At 34.6% G+C, this 21411-nt stretch overlaps 6 protein-coding genes and 1 non-coding gene across 7 annotated transcripts; 5 read left to right on the top strand and 2 right to left on the bottom strand.

Moving 5' to 3' along the window:
* Window positions 1-3924: 3924 nt before the first annotated feature.
* PHYBLDRAFT_159212 (hypothetical protein) lies at window positions 3925-4766 on the bottom strand. The gene is made up of 2 exons (XM_018433942.1): window positions 4207-4766; window positions 3925-4037 (listed from the first exon to the last, which is right to left on the bottom strand). Exons 1-2 carry the CDS (start codon window positions 4675-4677, stop codon window positions 3981-3983), a joined length of 528 nt encoding a protein of 175 aa, XP_018289945.1. The 5' UTR covers window positions 4678-4766; the 3' UTR covers window positions 3925-3980.
* A 1257-nt stretch (window positions 4767-6023) lies between these two features.
* PHYBLDRAFT_t162 lies at window positions 6024-6096 on the bottom strand. The gene has a single exon. It is a non-coding gene; the product is annotated as a tRNA-Phe (tRNA).
* Window positions 6097-9006: 2910 nt separating this feature from the next.
* Window positions 9007-10139, top strand: PHYBLDRAFT_68814 (Homeodomain-like DNA binding domain-containing transcription factor; the record flags this gene model as incomplete). Its single annotated transcript, XM_018442012.1, has 2 exons — window positions 9007-9037; window positions 9847-10139. 2 exons carry the CDS (start codon window positions 9007-9009, stop codon window positions 10137-10139), a joined length of 324 nt encoding a protein of 107 aa, XP_018289944.1.
* A 156-nt stretch (window positions 10140-10295) lies between these two features.
* On the top strand, window positions 10296-10460 carry PHYBLDRAFT_113906 (hypothetical protein; the record flags this gene model as incomplete). Its single annotated transcript, XM_018428363.1, has 1 exon — window positions 10296-10460. A coding segment is annotated over one exon (165 nt), but the record flags the coding sequence as incomplete, so codon positions are not given.
* A 1248-nt stretch (window positions 10461-11708) lies between these two features.
* On the top strand, window positions 11709-13047 carry PHYBLDRAFT_146881 (hypothetical protein; the record flags this gene model as incomplete). The annotated part of the gene is made up of 5 exons (XM_018431743.1): window positions 11709-11931; window positions 12199-12261; window positions 12375-12665; window positions 12723-12810; window positions 12885-13047. The coding sequence occupies 5 exons, from the start codon at window positions 11709-11711 to the stop codon at window positions 13045-13047; spliced, it is 828 nt and encodes a 275-aa protein (XP_018289942.1).
* Window positions 13048-15305: 2258 nt separating this feature from the next.
* Window positions 15306-15941, top strand: PHYBLDRAFT_169815 (hypothetical protein; the record flags this gene model as incomplete). Its single annotated transcript, XM_018436168.1, has 1 exon — window positions 15306-15941. The coding sequence occupies one exon, from the start codon at window positions 15306-15308 to the stop codon at window positions 15939-15941; it is 636 nt and encodes a 211-aa protein (XP_018289941.1).
* Window positions 15942-18274: 2333 nt separating this feature from the next.
* Window positions 18275-19640, top strand: PHYBLDRAFT_40742 (glycoside hydrolase family 28 protein). Its single transcript, XM_018440151.1, has 3 exons — window positions 18275-19077; window positions 19143-19331; window positions 19393-19640. The coding sequence occupies exons 1-3, from the start codon at window positions 18293-18295 to the stop codon at window positions 19559-19561; spliced, it is 1143 nt and encodes a 380-aa protein (XP_018289940.1). The 5' UTR covers window positions 18275-18292; the 3' UTR covers window positions 19562-19640.
* Window positions 19641-21411: the final 1771 nt, after the last annotated feature.

Here is a 21411-nt window from a genome sequence, read left to right as displayed (position 1 = left end):
TTCTTATGACCAATAATTGCTTCGACTTCAAAAAAATCATTCTTTTGCTCTAATATCTTATTCGACACTTTTTTTAATAAAGAAGGAGGGTAATTCCTTGGTTCTAAAAATCCCTTTTCATTTTTCAATACATAAGTATTGGCAGCAGTCTTTCAAACAACAGTATAAAATCCCTTATACTTTGGATCTAATTTATTCTGTTTTTCTGTCACCAAAATCATAACTATAGTTCCTGGAACCAGATCTATCATTTTGTGACTTGTGTCAAAGCATTCCTTTTGCTTTTGTGTGACATGCTTTACGTGTTCAAACACGGCAGGGTAGACTATCTCAGTCATTCTTTTAATTTTTTCTTGCAATTCTTTCTGAATCTGTTCAGCAGTTGCACTATCCTTCTCTTTACTAAAATCGAGGAAGTCATTTGGATTCCTTCCAAACATTAATGAGAATGGCGTACTCTTAGTCCTAGCATTATATTTGCTATTCAAAAACAACTGTGCGGATGGTACCTTCTGATCCCAATCAGCAACATTACCAACTATTTGTTTTTTAATGGTGTTCACTGCCGACTGGACAGCTCTTTCACTCGCACCATTAGCTCTAGGATGGTACTGCGAAATCAACGCATGTTCAAAACCAACATTCTCTTTTATACATGTCATCAGCGAGTTCACAAACTCCCGTCCACAATCACTCTGCAACTTTCTCATTGGACCCCATGTACTAATGACATCCAGTACTTGTAACGCAATTGTAGATGCCCTTTTATCAGGTATGGCACGCAATACGTAAAATTTGCTTGCGATGTCTATCATCACCAACAAGTACTCATTTCCTCTAGTCGACGTTGTAAATGGCCCAGCCAGGTCTATTCCCCAACTGTCACCAGGAAGTGTTGCGGTCACTGGTCTTAAAGGGTTATATCCTTTTCTTGTGATATTGTGCCATTGACACTGTATACACGATTATATAAGATCACTTGCTTGACTCTTCAAGTTGGTCCAATAAATACCTTTTCTCTTTAAGGCATGTAGTATAGCTTCTACACCAAAATGACCTTTCAAATGTTCTTCAACTAATAACTTATTCCTTTCATTTTCTGGGAAGGAGTAAAGTACTCACCACTCAAGATGTCTGGTAGTGGTTCCATAGTGACAGCACTATTTCTCATGATGGATCTAATCACACTATCCCCACCCAGTTCATTTGATAATGTTTCAGTCTCTTCAGACAAACGTGACAACACATCAGGGAGCACATTCGAAACACCAGACAAATGAACGATCTTAAAGTCATACTGTAAAATTGTGTCTATTCATGCGATCATCATCAGATTCGCAACACGTTGGGTGTGAAGATATGACAATGCCTTGTGATCCGTGTACAAGGTAAAGTGAGAACTATAGACATACTTGTGAAAACGCTTGAGTGCAAATACTAACGCTAGTAATTCTCTTTTGGTCGCAGAATATTTTCTTTTACTTTGGGATAAGCTCTTGGCCATGAAAGAAATATATTTTTTCTTGCCATCCTTGACTTGATACAACACTGCACCGATTCCAGTAAGAGATGCATCACAGCTGATACTAAAAGGAGAGTTCATATCTGGGTACGACAACACCAGATCACTCAAAAGTGTTTTTTTAAGTTATTAAATGCATTTTGATGCTTATCTGTCCATAAATGGGTAATCGACTTTTCATTTCTCAATGAATCTAATGGCAACATAATGGAAGATACATTCGGAATCAACATTCTAAAATAGTTGATTAACCCACAATAACTTTGGATATCTTTACCCGTCTTTGGTTGAGGAAATTCAAGAACATTAACAAGTTTTCTGCGGTCCATTGTAATTCCTTCAGATGAAATATGAAAACCAAGCAAATAAATTTCTTTCTGAAAGAAATGACATTTTTTCGGATTCAACTTCAAATTGACCCTTGTTAATCTCTCAATTACTTGCTTCAAGTGTTCCTTGTGTTCCTCGAACGTTTTGCTTGTGCAAACAATGTCATCCACGAAAAACCGTACAAAAGATAGTCCTTCCAAAGCTATACTCATAGTTCTTTGAAATTGTGAACTGACATGCTTAATACCAAACACTGTACCAATAGGTTTGTACTGTACACCACGCCATGTGAAACTAAGTTTGTGTGTGTCCTTTGGGTTCAACCTCAAAGAATTAAATGCAGATTTCAAATCCAGGGTGGAATAAATATTCGCACCCTTTAAATCTTCAAACAATTCACCAATCAATGGCAAAGGCATACGATCAATTGACTTCAACAGGCAATTAATTAATCTGGGATCATGACAAACGCAATATCCAGTAATTTCTCCTTTACCATTCATCTTCTTGACAACAGTCAAAGGCGTATTCCATTGTGTGTTTGCAGACGCTCTTTCAATTATACCATTGTCTAGCCATTCTTTCACCTGTTCATCCACTACACCTTGCATCTTGTAAGGAATGGGATAAGGGCTTCTGAATGCCGTAGCATTTTCTGGAGTGTCCAAACATACAACACTTTCAGGTATAGTACAAAACGAACCCTTAGGAATATCTTGATTGTCTTTAATGAACGGACGAATATAATCCATAGCATCCTCAAACTGTTTGGGACCTACAGCCGGATTATTTTCCATTTGTTCATTTTCTCTCTCAATGGATTCAAGAAGATCACTCTTATTATTGAAGCGTCTATTGGCTTCTCTACGTTCCTTACTTGAATCAGCATCATCATATGATAAAGGTAAACCATAAATACCAATACCCAGAGTGAACATATAATCAGTATCAATACTGAAATCATACTCATAACTATTAGTTAAGTTCATCACTTCAAATTCTCTCTGAATAGTCTTACTATTACAAGTTATACTGATCACACAAGTGCCAATTCTTTTAATATGTGTATTGCTATCAGCCAAACGAATAAAATACTTATGAACATTGGAATTGTTCACTAAATCTTTGTTGATGTGATTTACATAATTAATAGATATTTTATTCTGTAAACAAAAATTCTTATCCACAGAACTGAATGTGGCGCCACAGTCCAACAAGGCGATGGTTCTAATAGAATTATTTGCCAGAATGGAGAAGGTAATATTAGTGCTCATGTTCTTAAAATCTTTTTTAATGATCATGTCTTTATGATTGTCCTTACAATTCAAGGCCATCTTGGCCAAAGCACTTGTGTTATCTTGGTCCATCGACCACGACGTTGAGGAACTACCAACAGGGGAAGAGTTGTCACAAACAGAGAAATGACTATCATGAGAAGGGGGGAAACCACCACAAGCAGGGGAGGAAGCTACTGATCTATCAGCAGGTGAGCGCACAGCCATTCTTAACACCTTTGTCAAGTAATTATCCCTTTCAGGACAGGTGTGACCCTTCTCCCAAGCACCTTTGCAAGAAAAGCAAACATTATCTTTGATTGCCTTCTTAAAATTCCAAGACTTCTTGGCGTGCTTAGGATCATTGTCTCTGGCAATAGCTCTCTTCTTTCCCTTGTGGCTTATTGAAGAGGAGATGCTATGGGCATTGGCAAATGACTTCCATTTGGCAGGGGTGCCAGACTCCGCAGGTTGGTTGAGTAGGGCCGTGGAATCGCTAGTGGCTACACTGACTAATGAGATTATATCCTCCACTTTGGAGGGCAGTTTGGTACCATAGTTGGCCGACAATGGGATCAGGCTTGCTTCCCGGACTTCCGGACGCAAGTTCCACCAGAAACAAAGAACCATCTGGATACCATCCTCCAAGGATGCTTGTCTTCTAGCTGTTTGAAATTTAGTTCCAAACGCACGAACTGACTCACCTTTCTTCTGCATCATTTTCTGCATGCGACCCATGTTCAGAAATCTTCTGAAAGGAGTATCATAGTGATCCAGCAGAATCCCTTCTGCCTTCTTCCACTTGTACGCCTTTCCCTTTAGTTTGTCTTCAAACCAGAATTTTTCCTCCTTGTTCAGGCATATGAGAAGCAGATGCTCCCAGCATGAGTCCAAGGACAGGGAATGAGACTCTAAAACCATAGTGAATTATTGGCAAAAATTGTACACAGAGTCAAACACGTCACGATTTTGCTTCACCCTGGTTTCCATGCAGAGCTGCAAGAAAGGTAAGTTGCTAGGGACTATCATGCTCTTCTTGTCTTCAAGAATAGCAGGAGGGGCGTTGGCTTTTTCAAGTACCTTGAGGGTCTTCTGGGCATCCTTAAACAATTCTTGAGCTTCCTTCTTAATGGAAGAAGCATGTCTGGCCACGTCTGACATGGGGTTGACCTTCGAAAGAGCCACATAGTTAGCATAAGCCACATAAAAGTTGTTCTTCTTTATGCTAAGGTCTTCCTTCGCAGAAGCTAACAACATTTCCAAAGTGATGGAACTACTAGTGTTGCTATTAACAGCTGATGGGATGGTAGGCACAGGAGTAGGAGAGACAGAACCAACAACTGAAAGAGGTGGCAAGGAATCAAGACTGGTGTATATTATTTCAATATCACCATCAATGGAAAGAGTGGTGGATCCAAGGAGAGGAGAAATGTCACCAATTTTGGTGAGATGTGTCTGTTCATTCAGAACAGGAGAGGGAATACCAACTTTGGTAAGAGGGCTTTGTTCTTCACGAGGAAGAGAGTTGGCAGCAGAGTGTTGGGAAGACATTATAGAATTCAAAGTAAAAAATGTGAAGTTTTATAGAATAAAATCAACAGTAAAAAGATTGAGACGTATATAAGAATACTTTGAGACTGTATATAGGTTGTCTTTATTAAAGAATATAAAGTTGTCCTTTTTATATCAAAACACAATCTGCTTTGTCAGTCACATCTTAATTTCTTAAGTCTGAGTTCATTTAGATATTAGAGAGCTGGTACTGCTATGTTTATAATTTAATCTAATTGCAGTGTCCTCATATTAACTCAGTGCTTACTGAGCTGTCATAATTACAGTACTTACTGTAATTAATTATTGGTCTTATTGATTTACCATAAGTAAAATAAATAAATTATTCATTTGCTCTTGTAATGATAGCTGTTTTACTATAATAATAGGAATATGTTCTTAGATGTAATAAATCCAACAACCAAGTGTCTGGATCACCACAAGTTGCACACATAATAAATTCAATATGCATCACTTATACTGATGATTTAAACTCTTCCAAAAGTTTTACAATGCTTTACAAAGGTCTGTATTACTAAGATAATTATATTATACTGTGCATAAAGAATTACTGCAGCTAACTATCTTCAGATTTTACAGATTCATTAAAATAATGTCTAACAAACTGTCAGAGTTGACATTGGCCAAACTAATGCAGATCAGGAACAACAAGTGATGTTCCCAATCTGGGTTAGTCTTCCTTTTACTATAACAAAGTCAAAAGGTCAAACCCACTGGGGATCAAGGAGTATACATTAAATCAAAGAGAGAATAAAAGATACTTTTTATTAACACAAATTGAATTGTCTTATACAGTTTTCTAAACTAATACTGCGCATTATCTGCAGTAGCTATTATATTATATTTAAATAAAAGAAGAGTCATTATACTGTGGTTAATGCTCAGGAAGATGTTACTGCATATAATAAGATACTGTGGTTAACCCTCTTCAGATTTTATGGATTCATCAAAATAATGTCTAACACAAGATTGTTGTTCTCAATCTGGGTTGTTCTTCCAATGCTATAACACAGCCAAAATTGGTTAAACCTACTGGGAATCGTAAACTAAGACAAAAGAATAAAAAGAAGATAGAAAGATAGATAACTTTTATTGAATGAAATAATGTCCTCTTTTATATCTTTTCTAAACCAACCCAGCCATTATAAATGTCTATTTTGGTTTCTATTCTACTTTTGTTAAGCTATGTGCTTTCTAATTCTTTTGTGAGCAAAAGGAAATAACTTCGGTCGTCGTTCTCAAAAGAGAATTCTGTGTAATCATCATCCTGATTGGCTGACAAGAATTCGGGCACGACATGATCAAAAATAACAAACCAAAACAATTGCCACAAGTGTGGATTGAACACACGACCTTTAGATCTTCAGTCTAACGCTCTCCCAGCTGAGCTATTGCGGCTTAACTTCTTCATTGCGTGTGTTGTAATAAAGTATCACGTGTAACTATGTCATGGTGTCCAGTACTGGAAGGTCAGTCTGCTTGGTGGGTTTGTCCAGTGATTTGTCGTGATATGTCGTCCCAGTTATGAGAGGCTGACGTCAACGGTGTGTTGATGTGGTGCTGTGCCCTCGGTGGTAAGAGGAGATCTTTCCGTGCACAGGAAAAATCTCATTTTTGTTCCCTGTTCTTTCTATACACAATACTTTTTCCTTTTTCCTTATTAACATATTTATCCACATTGTACTCCTTCGAAATCATGGTTATCCATGCTAGTAACATTCCTTTTCTACAATGTACACAATCCATCTTGCCAAAATCTCTGCGCAACATCAGTACTTTATTCATATATTTTATTCTTGCTATGATATTTCAGGTATGAAATAATTTTGGTGATTCAGACACTTGAATGTTAGATTTATCACATATAAGAACATATTCATATTGGAATAGCGTAGTAGCTATTATCTTGTCTGTATAATATATATATAAACGATTAAGTAATCAGCCCAATAATTATTACAGTTAGATAATATCTTAAAGATTGTTAAGATAATTATATCATACTGCCGGGTAAACTGTGTCAGATCAATATGGAGCTAATTTAGTAGGAAGTCCTAAAGCTCTAGTATAAAAGAGAAAAGAATAGCTAAGAGCTAAAGAAGTACAATTTATGACTTGATGTCATAATTATAACACTGATACTAGTTAAGCAATAAATACACTCTAATAACCAAATATAATAAAGGAAGAAAACCTTAAGAAACAAAGACATAATAACAAGAGCAAATTATATTTTCTTATAAAAAGAGACACTTTTTTATTTATGAATAAAGATCAACTTATATATAGTCTCAAAGTATTTCTATATGTTTCTATTATCAAATTTATTATTTTCTATTGTTTTGTACCTGAAATATCACAATTTTAAATATTCAAAATATTTTATTTGACATGCATTTGGAGATTAAGATACTTCTTTTTAAAGTAGTTGAACTTGTAAAAGCTAGTTAAAGGAGACATTGTCTGGACTAAATCAATACTCTTCGTTTTAAAAATAGAATAAAAAAGATATCTTAATTCAAAAAAATATATTTTTGAAAAATACATCAATATCATTGTGCAGACATATATATATCATAGCAAGATTCATGCCATACACAAAAAGAATCAAAGACATACAGATATAATAGAGCTTTGAAAATAAAGTAGTTCAAAAAGTCTCCTAATATTGTTATGTTCTGTATGACAGAAGACTATAACAATTATATTCATGAAGACAGATCAGAGATTAGAACTTTATCTTTGTCTTTTGAAGCTATTAAATAGATTGAAACTAAACTGAGAAGTGAAAGCAGCTTTAGAAGCACAAGAATATCTGTTTCTCAACAGATTGACAGCTGAGATATTGGTGTTAGAAAGCCAAACTATAAAGAGATATATAATAAAATGAAAAAAAGTATATTAAAAAAAATAAAAAATATACTTAACAGTTCTGTTAAAATGAAATAAAATATATGTCAAGTTTGTTATATATATTCAACTCTAATGAGAAAACATCTATTGCTATTTGAATAAATGAGAAATTGCCAGAAAAAAATTATTGCACTTTTATCAGAGATCTTTGTATTAACAATATTGAAAGCAATCTTTATATCTTTGGCTTTCAATCACCTGTTGTTGTATCCAACATAATCGTAGATTCAAATAGAGTGCACAGACAATAAGACAAAGACATATTGAATAAGCGACCAGTATCAATTATACATTATTTCTCACACTATCATTAAATAAAGAATATACCGATAACAAGGTCACACACCTTAGTCAACATCACTAATCACTCAAACAAGAGCGTAGGTAATAACTTAACAATATATTATCTATGATATAAGAAAACAGACATCACATGATATACTCATATCATTATCCTAAATACACACGCAATGTCTATATAAACTCACATAGCAAATAGCAATAGAAGATCATCTCTCTTTTCGTCAATAAACAAAGTCTTACCGTACTTCTTGTCTGCACTTTGTTTTTCTTTCTTTTCTAAAAATATAACACCTGTCCAAATGAGAGTTATGAGAATGTTTATATCATTTAATCAGACAGTCATACCAATCTGCCAATAGTTTATATATCTTCATGAGAGAAGCTACTTCTGTTCTTTGTATTTTACTATTGACTATGGTATTCTCAAAGTTAATGCAATTACATTTGCATTTGCTTAAGTTGCAGTCCACTACTGTGAATTCCATATTTGTTATGCTTGATAAACAAATATTAACAATAAAATAAAATTTAATATGTCATTTATATCAGCTCAACTAGTAGCATACAAACAGAAGTTAAAGAACAAAGTGAAGTATATCTTAATAAAGTCTGACAAAAAATAATTTTGATAAGAATCTTTGACTTCAAATGCAATATATTTAACCAGTTACCCTTCTTGAGATATTTTAAAACACAATAGACTGAAAGCAAAGTATTGCTTAAAAGATGGGAGTGCCCTTATGTTGATGACTCATATAGAGAATATTTGATAAATAACTATATTGAGTCATGACATAACCAGTTCAAGACTATTTACTTTGGACATGCTAGAATCAGAAGACTAAATCGTTTTGTATTTGTCTGTATGAATAATGTAGAGTATTTCTAAGAACAAAAAGTAGACTGTATTTATTTAAATAATGAAAAGATAGGGCCAGTAGAAAACGAACTTGCAAGAAATGAATTTTCTTCATCTAAGTTAGAAGATGACATACTCCTTTCTATAATGATCAGTTTATTAAATGTAATCAGTACTAGTATAAATGCCTCTGATAGCAAGTGACAAATCAAATATTTTATAAATGATATAAAATGCACTGGAAAAACACCTCTGAATACACCAGTACTGGAATAATTCAGTGATATACAGCAAAGTGCAAGATACTTATATGAAAGATATTTTTTCTAACAATTCAGACAGCTGATAATAATAAGAACAATTTATATCCTCTGCAACAATAATAAACTTAATGGAAAAAGAGATTGTTTTATTTATTTAGTATATAAAATACCATTAAGCATGCTACTCTATGATAATACTATCTTCTGTGATGTGTTTTTGAGAGGTTTTTGGGCATGATTTTCAGCTCAGATCAAACTGAATGATTGACTGACCCAGACAGTATTACACTAGTAAAGTATATTCTGATTAGTAATAAATCAAATTATGTTATTAGTCCAACTTAGTAACCAATGAGGTTGGTTTCTTACATCTATTTAAAAACCTGATATATACTAATAATTTTCTTATTTTTTGAACTTGCTTCCTAAACTATATACTCTTTATCAGCATCTTGACACTGACTTTTGAATCTTAAATACAAGATCAAACTTATACAGAACTCAAGCTTTTTTATTGTAAAGCTCTTTTTTTATTATAGTGGAAAGCCTATCTTAACGGTGAGTCTATTACACTCTAGCAGAATTGCATATCACCTACTGCACTGATATATCTTGGTTTCTCTCTGACATTGTTTATTGCCCAGCAAGATCTATTTTATTATCAGTGATATACACTGAGTGTTGAAAAATAATGCAAGAATTTATAGTCTGAAACCTCTCTAAACTTGCACAATGTTCTTCTTCTTCTAAATTCACATTTTAATAATGCAGTCAAAAAACTAAAAGCACTAATATGACACCTACTCCCAGAACTGAAGGAAGAAAAAAAAACTGACAATGTAACTCGTGCTACTATTGTACACGAGGACATTACAAATGGCACTAAGCAATATGACATTGCTAAGATGTTTAATGTTAACCCTTATACTGTTTCAAGAGTGCTTAAGCACTACAAAGAAACTAGGTCATATGAGAGAGTCAAGAACCTAGGGAAACCAAAGAAGTTAAATACAAGAGATAAGAGAGAGATTCTGTATGAGATTTCAAAGGATCTGATGCAACTAATGTCTTACATCAGAAAAACTATTGCGAATCCCATATAAGCAAACACTCTAAGATATTTTCTTCACAGTCATGACATATATTCCAGTAGAATAATGAAGAAGCCCAAAATATCTATTGAGAATCAAAAGAAACGCGTTGCATGGGCCAATGCTCATCTTGATTGAAGTATTGAGAATTGAGAAAAGACCATTTAGACTGATAAGAAACGATTCCAACTTTTTGGTCATGATGGCTGCAAGAGAGTTCTCTGCAAGAACAATGCTAGTGTTTGTACTACATTTATTTCTCCAACCATGAAGCTTGGAGGTGGTTCTTTCATAGTTTGGAGATGTTTCTTCAGCAAGAGTGTCGGTCTTTAAAAATTATAAACAGACAAGCCAATGACAAAAAGCATATCAAAATATTAGAAAAGACATATCTTTCTTCTCTCTCAGACTTTCAGTAGCAAACTGGTTGGGATGACTTGGTACTCCAAGAAGACAACGCCAAGGCACACACAAGCAATGTGACTGTAAATTGGAAGAAGCAGCATAAGCTCAAAGTTTTGACTGACTGACCTCCTCAAAGCCCAGATCTTAATCCCATTGAGCATCTATGGGATTATGTTAGTAAAAGAGTCTGGTAAAAAAGATACAGCTTGCACAGCCTGAGATATCTTTATGCTGCTCTTGAGAAGGAATAGAAGAAAATTCCTCAGAAATATTTGGATAACTTGATTTCAAGTATACATCAAAGATGTCAGACAGTAATTGACGCAAAAGGCCACCCAACAAACTATTAATAAATATCAAGTCTAATAACATATTCTGAAAGTATATATTAACTACTGTATATCATTTTAATTTTAGATGTATACTTCTTTTTCTTGATACTTTTTTTAAAATCAAAGAAGTGCATATTAGACTGAAATTTAGTCAGCTAAAAGAAAATTATGTTTTTTTAATACTCAGTATAGTATGTGTTTTTTGGTTCCACTTAGACCACGAATATTCTGTAAAGACGTATGACACTCTTTACAGAATTTGCTTCAATCCCTTTGCACAAGACATACCCTTGTGCATTATATTTCATTATTGGTACTGCTTTAATAGAGCTTTATAACAAAGTAGTATAGATTGTTCACATATAAAAGTCTTCAGATGAAGCAATAATAAAATGAAATCCTTATCTATCTTTATTTTATTCATCAAATATCTTATTTACTTTTGTTTATATCTTTATTTTATTGTCACTGACTTATAACAACTCTTTGCAATAGTTATAAGTATACTTCTTGTTATATTTGTCCCTTCTATACACATTTTACTACATTTCCTTACTGTTGGATAGACCCAAGCATTATCAGAGTAATTTATCTCTATCTCTTTATATATTTGCCTTCTTAACTCGTTGGCAACTCTATTTTCATTTGTTATTTTTCTGACAACATTGCACCACACCAACTCAACACTTGTCAGCTACTGGTTGCGTTTGACCACGATCACAACTCTTGGTGCGAGAGCAAACTGCAAGGTAAGGATCTGATCTGGGAACAGGTGAAACAAGCAATTAAAACAAAATTCGATTCATTCGACTAACAGCTGGAGATGGGTTCCCTTGTATTTACCATGGTAATAGAAGAAGACGAGTCCATTATAGACTATGGAACTCGGTTCCAGAAGGCATGCCATGAAGGCAACATACAAGACAGCAACCACCTGGCCATGCGATTCCTATCAAGCCTCACCTCCAACCTGTCCGCCAATGTTAAGCTTGCCTGGTTTGCCAGCCATTCCAAGATGCCACAGTTGGTAAAGCAGGAGTTGACTCTAGCCAGCAGTATTGCAGCAGGTAACAAGTGCTCAGACAATGAAAGATTTGCATCGAGAAAAGTTTATAATCTCAACAAAAACATCACAAAAAATAAATTCTTCTGCACTCAACACAAGTACAATAACAGCCATACAACAAAAGATGACAAAATGTTGACAAAAGTGAGACTTAACCAGAAATAATGTCGACATTGTAAGAAACTATGGAGCTACCAACATCACTGCCAGGAATATTTCTAATCTCAAGAATATCAATAAAAACAAGAAAAAATTTCAATCAACTCAGTCAAGCCATCCAACACAGATGCAATAGAGCATATCACCAGCATGCTAGAACATGTGTCATTTGGTAAGCATACTCTAAAAAATAAAACAGATGAAAAGAATCCATTCTCATTGCAAACGCCCATTGTCCTACAGAATGAACACAGAATAGTAGATCTCCTGGACACGGGGGCACAGAGATCCTGTTTGGACATAGAATTTTACAAAAAAAAACAATAAATCTTCCAATTGTCAAAGTAGAAGAATATTTAGTGTTTGCAGAAAAGAATCAAACTTCTAAGCGTTTAAGACAGTCTGTATCATTAGAAGTGACTTATGCCAATGGTCATAACTTCACACATTCTTTCGAATTAATGGAAACAAATGAAAGTGATAATGATCTTATACTTGGACAAGACATAATGCCTAAGCTTGGAATAGCTTTAGCAGGTGTAGCCATAGACTGGAACACAAAGAATATAAGTCAAAGTAAATAAGATATAGAGGATGAAATAGAGCCAAATAATTTACCATATGGTACAAAAGAACAACAAGAAGCATTTAGAAAAGCAATTGCATCTTACACAGTGGAAAATAAGGCTATCCCTAAGACTTCTTTTTGTATGGTACCAGAGTCTATAATAGAACTTAAAACGCTGAAGGTTCCCAAACTTATCAGCGACAGTATCCTTTGCAATACACACTTAGACCTGTCATTGATGAAGTCGTAAACAACTGGTTGAACGAAGGCACTATTGTAAGAGCCCTGGTAAATACGGCCTGGAACAGTTCATTGACTCTGGCAGATAAAAAAGATACACACAAGGCAACAAAACAGAAAAAAAAATCTGTCTGGATCTACGTCACATAAACAAGCTCTTGCCTGATAACAAATTCCCTCTGTCTTTGATAAGGCATATCTTTGACACCATAACCAGTGCAACAATATTCTCAACATTAGACTTGAAAAGTGTATTTCACTATTTCATAATTGCAGAACCAGATCAACATAAGACAACGTTCACTCATAATAATATGCAATACATGTTCTGAGGGTGCCATTTCGGACTAAAGCTGAGATGTACAAATAAATTTAGAAAGGGAACAATAGGTACTGTGAGAGTATTGTTTATTTAAGAAAGAAGATCATGGCTGTTTATATAGACATTTGGTTCCCTAATTTAAGATCTTCATTGGTTAATGGTTGGTTATCACCGAAGCAGTGTGAAGTGTACAAGTGCCTGGTGTGTGTTACGTTCCTGAGATGTGACCCTGCCAGGTTCATTAGCAATTGTAGTATCCGTTCTTGATTGTGGAGTTTGTATTTCACTCAATTGTGGTGTGTATACCACAAAAGCCACTCTTGTTTAAGTTTTAAAGAGTTATGTTACTCATCTTCAAGGATATGTCATTTAACCAAACCATTGTAGATGATATTGTAGTTTTCTCCCAAATCTTGGAAGAACACACAAAACATGTGTGCCAAGCTATACAAACACTAACCAAAGTGAACCTCATCTTAAATCCACAAAAATATCATTTTGCACTAAAATCTGTGTATCTGTTAGGATTCTCTATCAATAAAAACAGGAGTAAAATTGACAAAAGAAAAATTACGGACGTCATGACATGGACCACATCTAAAACAAGTCAAAACATACAAAGCTTCCTAGATGTATTAAACTACTTCAGAGATTACATACCTATTGTAGCTCACGCAACGGCAACACTGGATGCTTTACGATCAGCAAACAACATAGAACACATATGGAATGATAAACATCAATGCTGCTTTGAGCAATTAAAAGCCATCATTCAAAGTAATCCCGTACTTCAACATCCAGACTTAACTCAACCATTCCTGGTAGCGACTGACGCCTCCAACCTTGAAATCGGCGCCGTGCTGTATCAAATAATCTATAAACGCAAACACTACATCAGGTTTATGGCTAGGTCTTTGTCCAAATCTGAACAAAATTACTCCACTACGAAAAGAGAACTACTCGCTGTAGTCTTTGCATTGAAGAAGTTTCACAAGTTCTTGTGGGGCAACCACTCTACCTTGTACATGGATCATAAAGCCTTGACATACATACACATGCAGAAAATTGCTAACCGTATGATGATACAATGGCATAATACCATCTTGGATTACAGCTTTGATGTGCTTCACATACCAGGTCTATTGAACAAATTTCCTGATTCACTTTCACATCTTTTCTCCACAGAAAACTCGCTGGAGGGGGGGGGGGGGGTAATGCGGCAAATAAGCTATCAAAAGAGCACAAAGAGCTCATACAAAACCCCAAGTTCAAGTACATAGCGTACGAAACAAAGAATAAAAATAGAAAGATATTCAAAGTACAGATACAAAAAGTATTGTTAGACTATATGACACCACCCAAAGAAGAAAGAAAAAAGATCATACAAGATGCACATCTCTTCGGACATTTTGGTGCAGAACACATAGTGGAACTCACCCATAAAAATAGGATGCATTGGACCAACATAATAAATGATGCACTAGAGTATGTAAAAGAATGTACTGCATGCCAAAAGTACAATATAACGAGAAAAAGATATAATACACTCAGATCTATACATGCATACATACCAGGAGACCATTGGGCTATTGACTTAGCAGGACCATTAATGCCTACTGATAATGCCAACATGTACCTCTTCGTCATGGTCGACGTCTGCACTCAATTCTACCTACTAAGAGCTATCCTAACCAAACAATCAGATACCATCATAAAAACTCTGGTACAAATATTCGGAGACTTTGGTTTTTCCAGAATCATTCAATCTGACAACGGTACAGAATTCAAGAATGAGTTAATGGCAAAGCTCACAGAAAACTCAGGAATAGATCATAGGCTAGTAACGTCATATCATCCTAGAGCAAACGGCGTAGCAGAAAGATGGGTACAAACATCTACCCAAGTCATCAGAAAAGTAGTCGAAGGAACTGGAAAAGATTGGGATCATTATCTATCAGCATCACAACTTGCGATCAACAACAAAAGATCAAAAAGGCTAAACACAGCGCCTTTCTCACTCATGTTTGCAAGAAATATAAACACCTTCAAGGATTACCGCGAGCCTGGAACAACACCAGCAAGTCCAATGACACACGATGAGCTGTTACAACGAATCGACCACATGGCAGAGGTAGTATTCCCCGCAATAAAAGAACGAACAGAACTCATCACGAAAACGCAAAAAGAAAAGTTTGACAAAACTCACACAATAGTAAAAATAAATACTGGCAGTTACATGATGATAAGACTACCAACAAGAAGTAGCAAGCTAGCACCCGCCTACCAAGGTCTATACATAGTCATAAGAAAAACCCAAGGAGGATGTTATGTACTTCAGGACGAAACCAGGGCTTTAATGCCTAGAGACTATCCACCATCGGATCCGAAACTCATATCAGTTGACGAAACCGCACTCGCTGATGAACTTGTCGAAGTACAAGCTATCATCAATCACAGAGCCAATATAGGAAGACGAGAATACCTCGTACAATGGAAAGGACAAGGCCCAGAAGAAGACGAATGGCTCATGCCAGATAAATTCACAAACTTAAAAACGATCCAAGATTACTGGACACGACGTGAAAAACAAGAATTATCCACAATGGACAAAATTGTACCGACGACTCCCAAAAGAGGACGACCACCTAAAAAGGTATCCAATAACGAAGCAGCCAACAGCGCTCCCAAACGCAGAGGCCGACCACCTAAACAACCTAAATAGGTGGGTCGCCCACCAAAAAATACACAGCCAATCACTCCAGTCACGCAAAAGCGTAAAGCATCTAGCAGATCTGCAAATACAATGCAGTGTAACAAACGTACTCGCATCTAAATACAATCGTCTGACTATCGTCAATCTGGAGGGGGGTAATGTTGTATTTGACAGTCATATAAATATTTATAAAACAAGTCCTATCAAAAACACAGCATTAATCTCAGGAGCCATGATAAATACGGACCTGAGAATAAAGAAGCCTTATAAAAAGGGCGTAACTGTCATAGTTAGAACAGCATTTTAACCAATATCAACTTTCTCTTTCTCTCTCTTAATAAACCACTATACAAAAGTCTTACTTTATTTCTTCGTCTCTTCTATAAAATTAACCCTAAATACAACAATGTATATATGCAATAAAGTGCAGAAAAAAGTGGAAAAGGGAAATTGTAGATGTATGTAAAGCAATTAGATAAAAAAAAAGGGAATTATGCACATAGAAACAAATAGAGAATGATAATAGTGATTTTAATGAAAAGAACAAAAATGGAAAGTTATTTATAGTGGTCATATAAAGGAGACGGATATAGATAAACCAGATAAAAGAATAATTGGTGGGAGAGAAAGGGGAATTGAATGTTGCAGATAAAGCTGGGAAGGCTCACAACACCCATGTCATATCGATGGTTTTGGAAGCCTCTGATTATTAAACATGATCCAAAATTATATATATAAATGAGCTTATAGGAAGCAATTGTATATGCTATACAGATTAATTAGGAGAATCTTACAGGACTAATCGGCTGTTTTTATCAAGCGAATAGGAGTAGGATTGTAATCTATGAAGAGTACAGCATATTAGCTTAAACCCAAAATGTATGATTTGTATTAACCCATTTTAATAAGGACATATGTAGAGACTTGAAAGATGGTATTACTACGATTAATAAATAGCATGCTAGTGTACATGATAGTGCTTATTGAGTCGGAATATATAATATGTTTCTTTCTTATCTGGCTGATACATTAAACCTTACTTATGAAGATTTACTTGTATTTGTTTATGAAATAATAGCCATGCCAAAGTGAGCATTATTGATTTATTACTATTACTATCTTAATCTGTAAATTTGGCTAAAATATTAAGCAAGATATCATTTTAAGCTTAAGATTTTTGAGTGGTGCCCAATTGACGGTGCTTTTGTAGATATATAACAAGTAAAGATTCATTTATTGAATAGAATATATCATATCTCTCAGTCAAGAAGCGAAACAAATTGACTTTTAATTTATAAAATGACCTGTCAAGAAATGACCGCAAACCTATTTTGGAATTACATAAAAATGGAAACACTAAGCCCTTAAAATATTATCTGCATTAGCAAAGTGCCACAAAATATTACTTAAATTATGTTGCTTTTGGTGCCACATCCATCACACCTTATGCACACATATATTAAAAGCCAAATAAAAAAAAACTTCCCGAAATAAAATTAAATAGGATATGTGTAGATCATTCAGCCAAAGCAGTTACACGTTATAGAACACATAAAATTACATTCAAACATTATACCTGTGCTCATACCCTAAGGTAATGTAAGCTCAAATCAACTTGGAAATGTTAAAAAAAATGCTTGCAAGTATAGTGATCATGTAGTCAAAATGAAAGACCCAGGTATGTAAAGTCTTTGTTTTAATTTTAAAAAAGGTATATATTACCATATGTAATGGGAGCTATCATAATTAAGCTATTTATTGATCAATACATTGTTCATTTAACTTGGTTCGGGTATTATGTACTGTAGAATAAATTATCTAATAGTAATATAGGTTAGCAACTGAATTTAAAGCGTATATGATAGGTTGTATCTATCTATCTATCTATACTGGAAATTTAGGGTCAACAATGATTACAGGGTTTCTAATGTATCAATAAATATCATGTATCTAAATGCAGCTATTACTGGAGCACTACCGAGCTACTGTATTTTTGTCTTGTTTTCATCAGTAAACTTTAATTGTAATTTAAAGATTTATAAGTAGTGCATAAGCTGTAAAACACATTTACCAAGAAATATGCAGTCTACAGGGTTTATTAGCATGCTGTATTACCTTTTTAAAATGAAGCTCAAATATTGGCCACAAATTTAAATAAAACGTTTTGTGAAATGACATTACTTTTGACATATTCTTAGGAGCTCTTATGTTGGACTTTGTCAACCTATCTATTAAATTTTATCTCGAAAAAAAACTAAATTTTTCAAGAAAATAGTATATATATCTGTAAATCTCACAACGTTGATTTCCCTCATCACCCCCACTTCCTTTCCTTTCGACCTCATATTCCTAAACTCATAATGCACTTCTTTGGAACCGGCGCTATTGCTTCATTTTTGCTCTTGGCCACTGCTGCTCAAGCTGCCACTGTCTGCACTGTGAAAACTTCCAGCAAAGGTGATGATGCTGTTTCGATCAATGCTGCCTTTGAGTCTTGCAAGAACGGTGGTACTGTCGTCTTCCCTGCCGGAGCCACCTTTAACATGAAATCGGTTGTTTCTGCTTCTGGCCTCAAGGGTGTCACTGTAAAGTTTGACTCCACCGTCAACCTTCCTGCCTACAACACCGCATTTGCTAAAGAAAAGGCCTACTTCTATCTTGCCGGTGACAAGATCACCTTTTCTGGAAAGGGTACCTTCTATGGAAATGGTCAGGGATGGTACAATGCCGCCAACAAGAATGCACCCGTTGTTTTCAAACCTAAAGCTTCCAACTCTTACTTTGGTGGTTTCACTATCAAGCAGGCTCCTCGCGCTCATTTCAGTGTTAACGGATGCAGCAACACTATCTTTGAGAACCTGACCATCAACACCGTTTCTTCCAATGCTAAATACCCTGCTAAGAACACCGATGCCTTTGATGTTTCTGCATCAAGTAATATTACAATCCGTAACTCCAACATTGTCAACGGTGATGATTGTATTGCTGTCAACGGCGGTGTCAACGGCTTGACCGTCTCTGGCCTTACTTGTACTGGTAGTCACGGTTTCAGTGTTGGTTCCCTTGGCAAGGATGGCAAGACTGATGTTGTGTCTAACTTGAAGTTCTTGAACAACAAGTGTATCGATTGTCAGAATGGTGTCAGGTAATTAATTAAAAAAAGTAAACTTTTTATACATACAATTATTAACATATGTATACAATCAATAGAATCAAGACCTGGCCTGGAGGAAAAGGCAGCGTTACTGGAATTACCTTTGATAACATCAACCTTCAGAATGCCGAGAACCCCATCTTGATTACCACCCATTACTGCGATAACCAGAAGTCTTCCAGCTGCACCGGAAATGATGCTACTTCTTTGAGCATCAGCGATGTCACCATCAACAACGTCTATGGGTAGGTTATTAAATATATTTGAACACAAATTATTGCTGTTTACTAAAAAATAATAATATAGCTCTGTTTCTGCTTCTGCCAAGAAGCCTATCTTGAGCATTGATTGTGCTACTGGAACTCCTTGCAAGGAATTTAACCTATCAAATATCAACATCTCTGCTGCTTCCAATACTCCCAAGAACGTATGCAAGAATCTTTCTGGTTCCGGTTCTATTACTTATTGCAAGTAATCAGCAATTGTATACTTCTCTATACCATGAACCTAGTTATAAGTTCACCTAAAAAATAAAACTCTTTTTTTTTGTCTTTAACTTCTTAATGAGATATTGTGTAAATTATATAAATTACATAAATTGAATATATATTATTTTTATTGGCATTTGATTTTGCAGCAATATATGCAATATAGCCATAAAAAATACTATAAAAGAGTCTCTAAATTACTGTATATTTATTTCAATCGATATTCTGCTTATAAGAAAATTCATATGTGTATATATTCAGGTGTATATGTATCTCAACGGCGTAACATTGATTAATTTTTGCTTAGTTCCCTTTATCTCTTTTTACCCATTACTAAAAGATTGGTTCTGAGAGTAGTGTAACTAAAGAAAGGCATATAATCCAAATATATTTAAATAAGTATTATTTTCAACACTTCATTCCTTTACATTGTTACCAACATATACTCTTATTAGTTTCCAAGCACATTGTAAGATAGAATTACAAATAAGCATATGTCATTACGGAGATATGCATATATAGCTATACCCATAACAGTATCAGCTTATACGTTGTTGTTATACAGCTAAATAAACCATATCATGTTCATTATTTTAATCATTCGAATAGTTGTATTATAAAAAAAGATGCTTATATAAATTTTGCGATAGTATTGTATTTTTAAGAAAAATAGTGTTTCTCACTGATATTAGTGGGATGATATTTTCTGATGGGAACTGATGTTTTGACTTTACTAGACCACATATGGCCATTCGCTGCTCGGTATCAAATAATTATATCCGGCTCCTAAGGATTCATATTTATCATAATAATAATATTTTAATATAAGGCAGGATAATATCTTTCGCTAAATGTAAAAGCATCCTCTTAAATATGTGATGTTATACTTAAAATTTTATACTACCTGTAATAATTTAACTGATATATAAAGAATAATAAAATAGTTACCTAAAATGTTACTTCAAAACATCATATCATAGCAGGGAATTCCGTGCCCGTAGCTTATAGCACATTTCAAGTACACTCGAATTGGTTTACTTTCTCTAGTTAAACGTGCAATATCCTGCATCTTTCCAATCACTATTGTCATGTCACTGTAGCATTTAACTGGTGAGACAGGAAGAGGCTCTTGGGCAAAATAATACCCCTTTCCATTGAAAAAATGAATATTTTTATCGGCATGATTCATATTGAAGTGATTTCTAGAAAGTAATTAACATTATAATTTTTAATTGCCAATCTACAATGAGCAAAGTAGTCTCTTTGCTATCTTCGAGAAAAATAATATTTTTTCAGTACAATTGATTAATAGTCCTTATGAAAAGAGTATATAATAGAAAAGAAGGCGTTATATTTAAATATTGAATTAAGAATTTCAGGACACATAGTTTTTCTTTGAAGGATTGGAGAAAAGACACCGGACATCAGACATCGGACAAGTAGTAACAATAAATTAGTCTGGCAAAAAAAGGTAGTGTCCCATCCTGAAAATGTCGTCCCCGTAGGATTGCTGGTTATGTTTACTGGTCAAGAAAAGATAGCAAAAGATCAAGTCATAAGAAAGAGCTTTACTTTATGAATGTCGCTTATTATAGTAATTCTATATTATTTGTACATATTTCATGCTAGTCTTGATCTCTAAATGATGATTTTTGTGATTTATTGATAAATTTCACTATATAAGGATGTTTTGGATCAATGTTATAGCATTAAATAGAGATATTTAGTAATAAAAGTAAGTTTTCGAAGAGTATTAAGGGTGGACAATAGGAATTTTTCTCGAAAAAATTCCATTTTTTTAATTCCTTCTAATCCAATAACATTGCAGAAAAAAAAG

Source organism: Phycomyces blakesleeanus (assembly GCF_001638985.1).
Source record: "Phycomyces blakesleeanus NRRL 1555(-) unplaced genomic scaffold PHYBLscaffold_14, whole genome shotgun sequence".
Lineage (NCBI taxonomy): Eukaryota > Fungi > Mucoromycota > Mucoromycetes > Mucorales > Phycomycetaceae > Phycomyces > Phycomyces blakesleeanus.
This window is presented reverse-complemented; position numbering and strand designations above follow the sequence as displayed.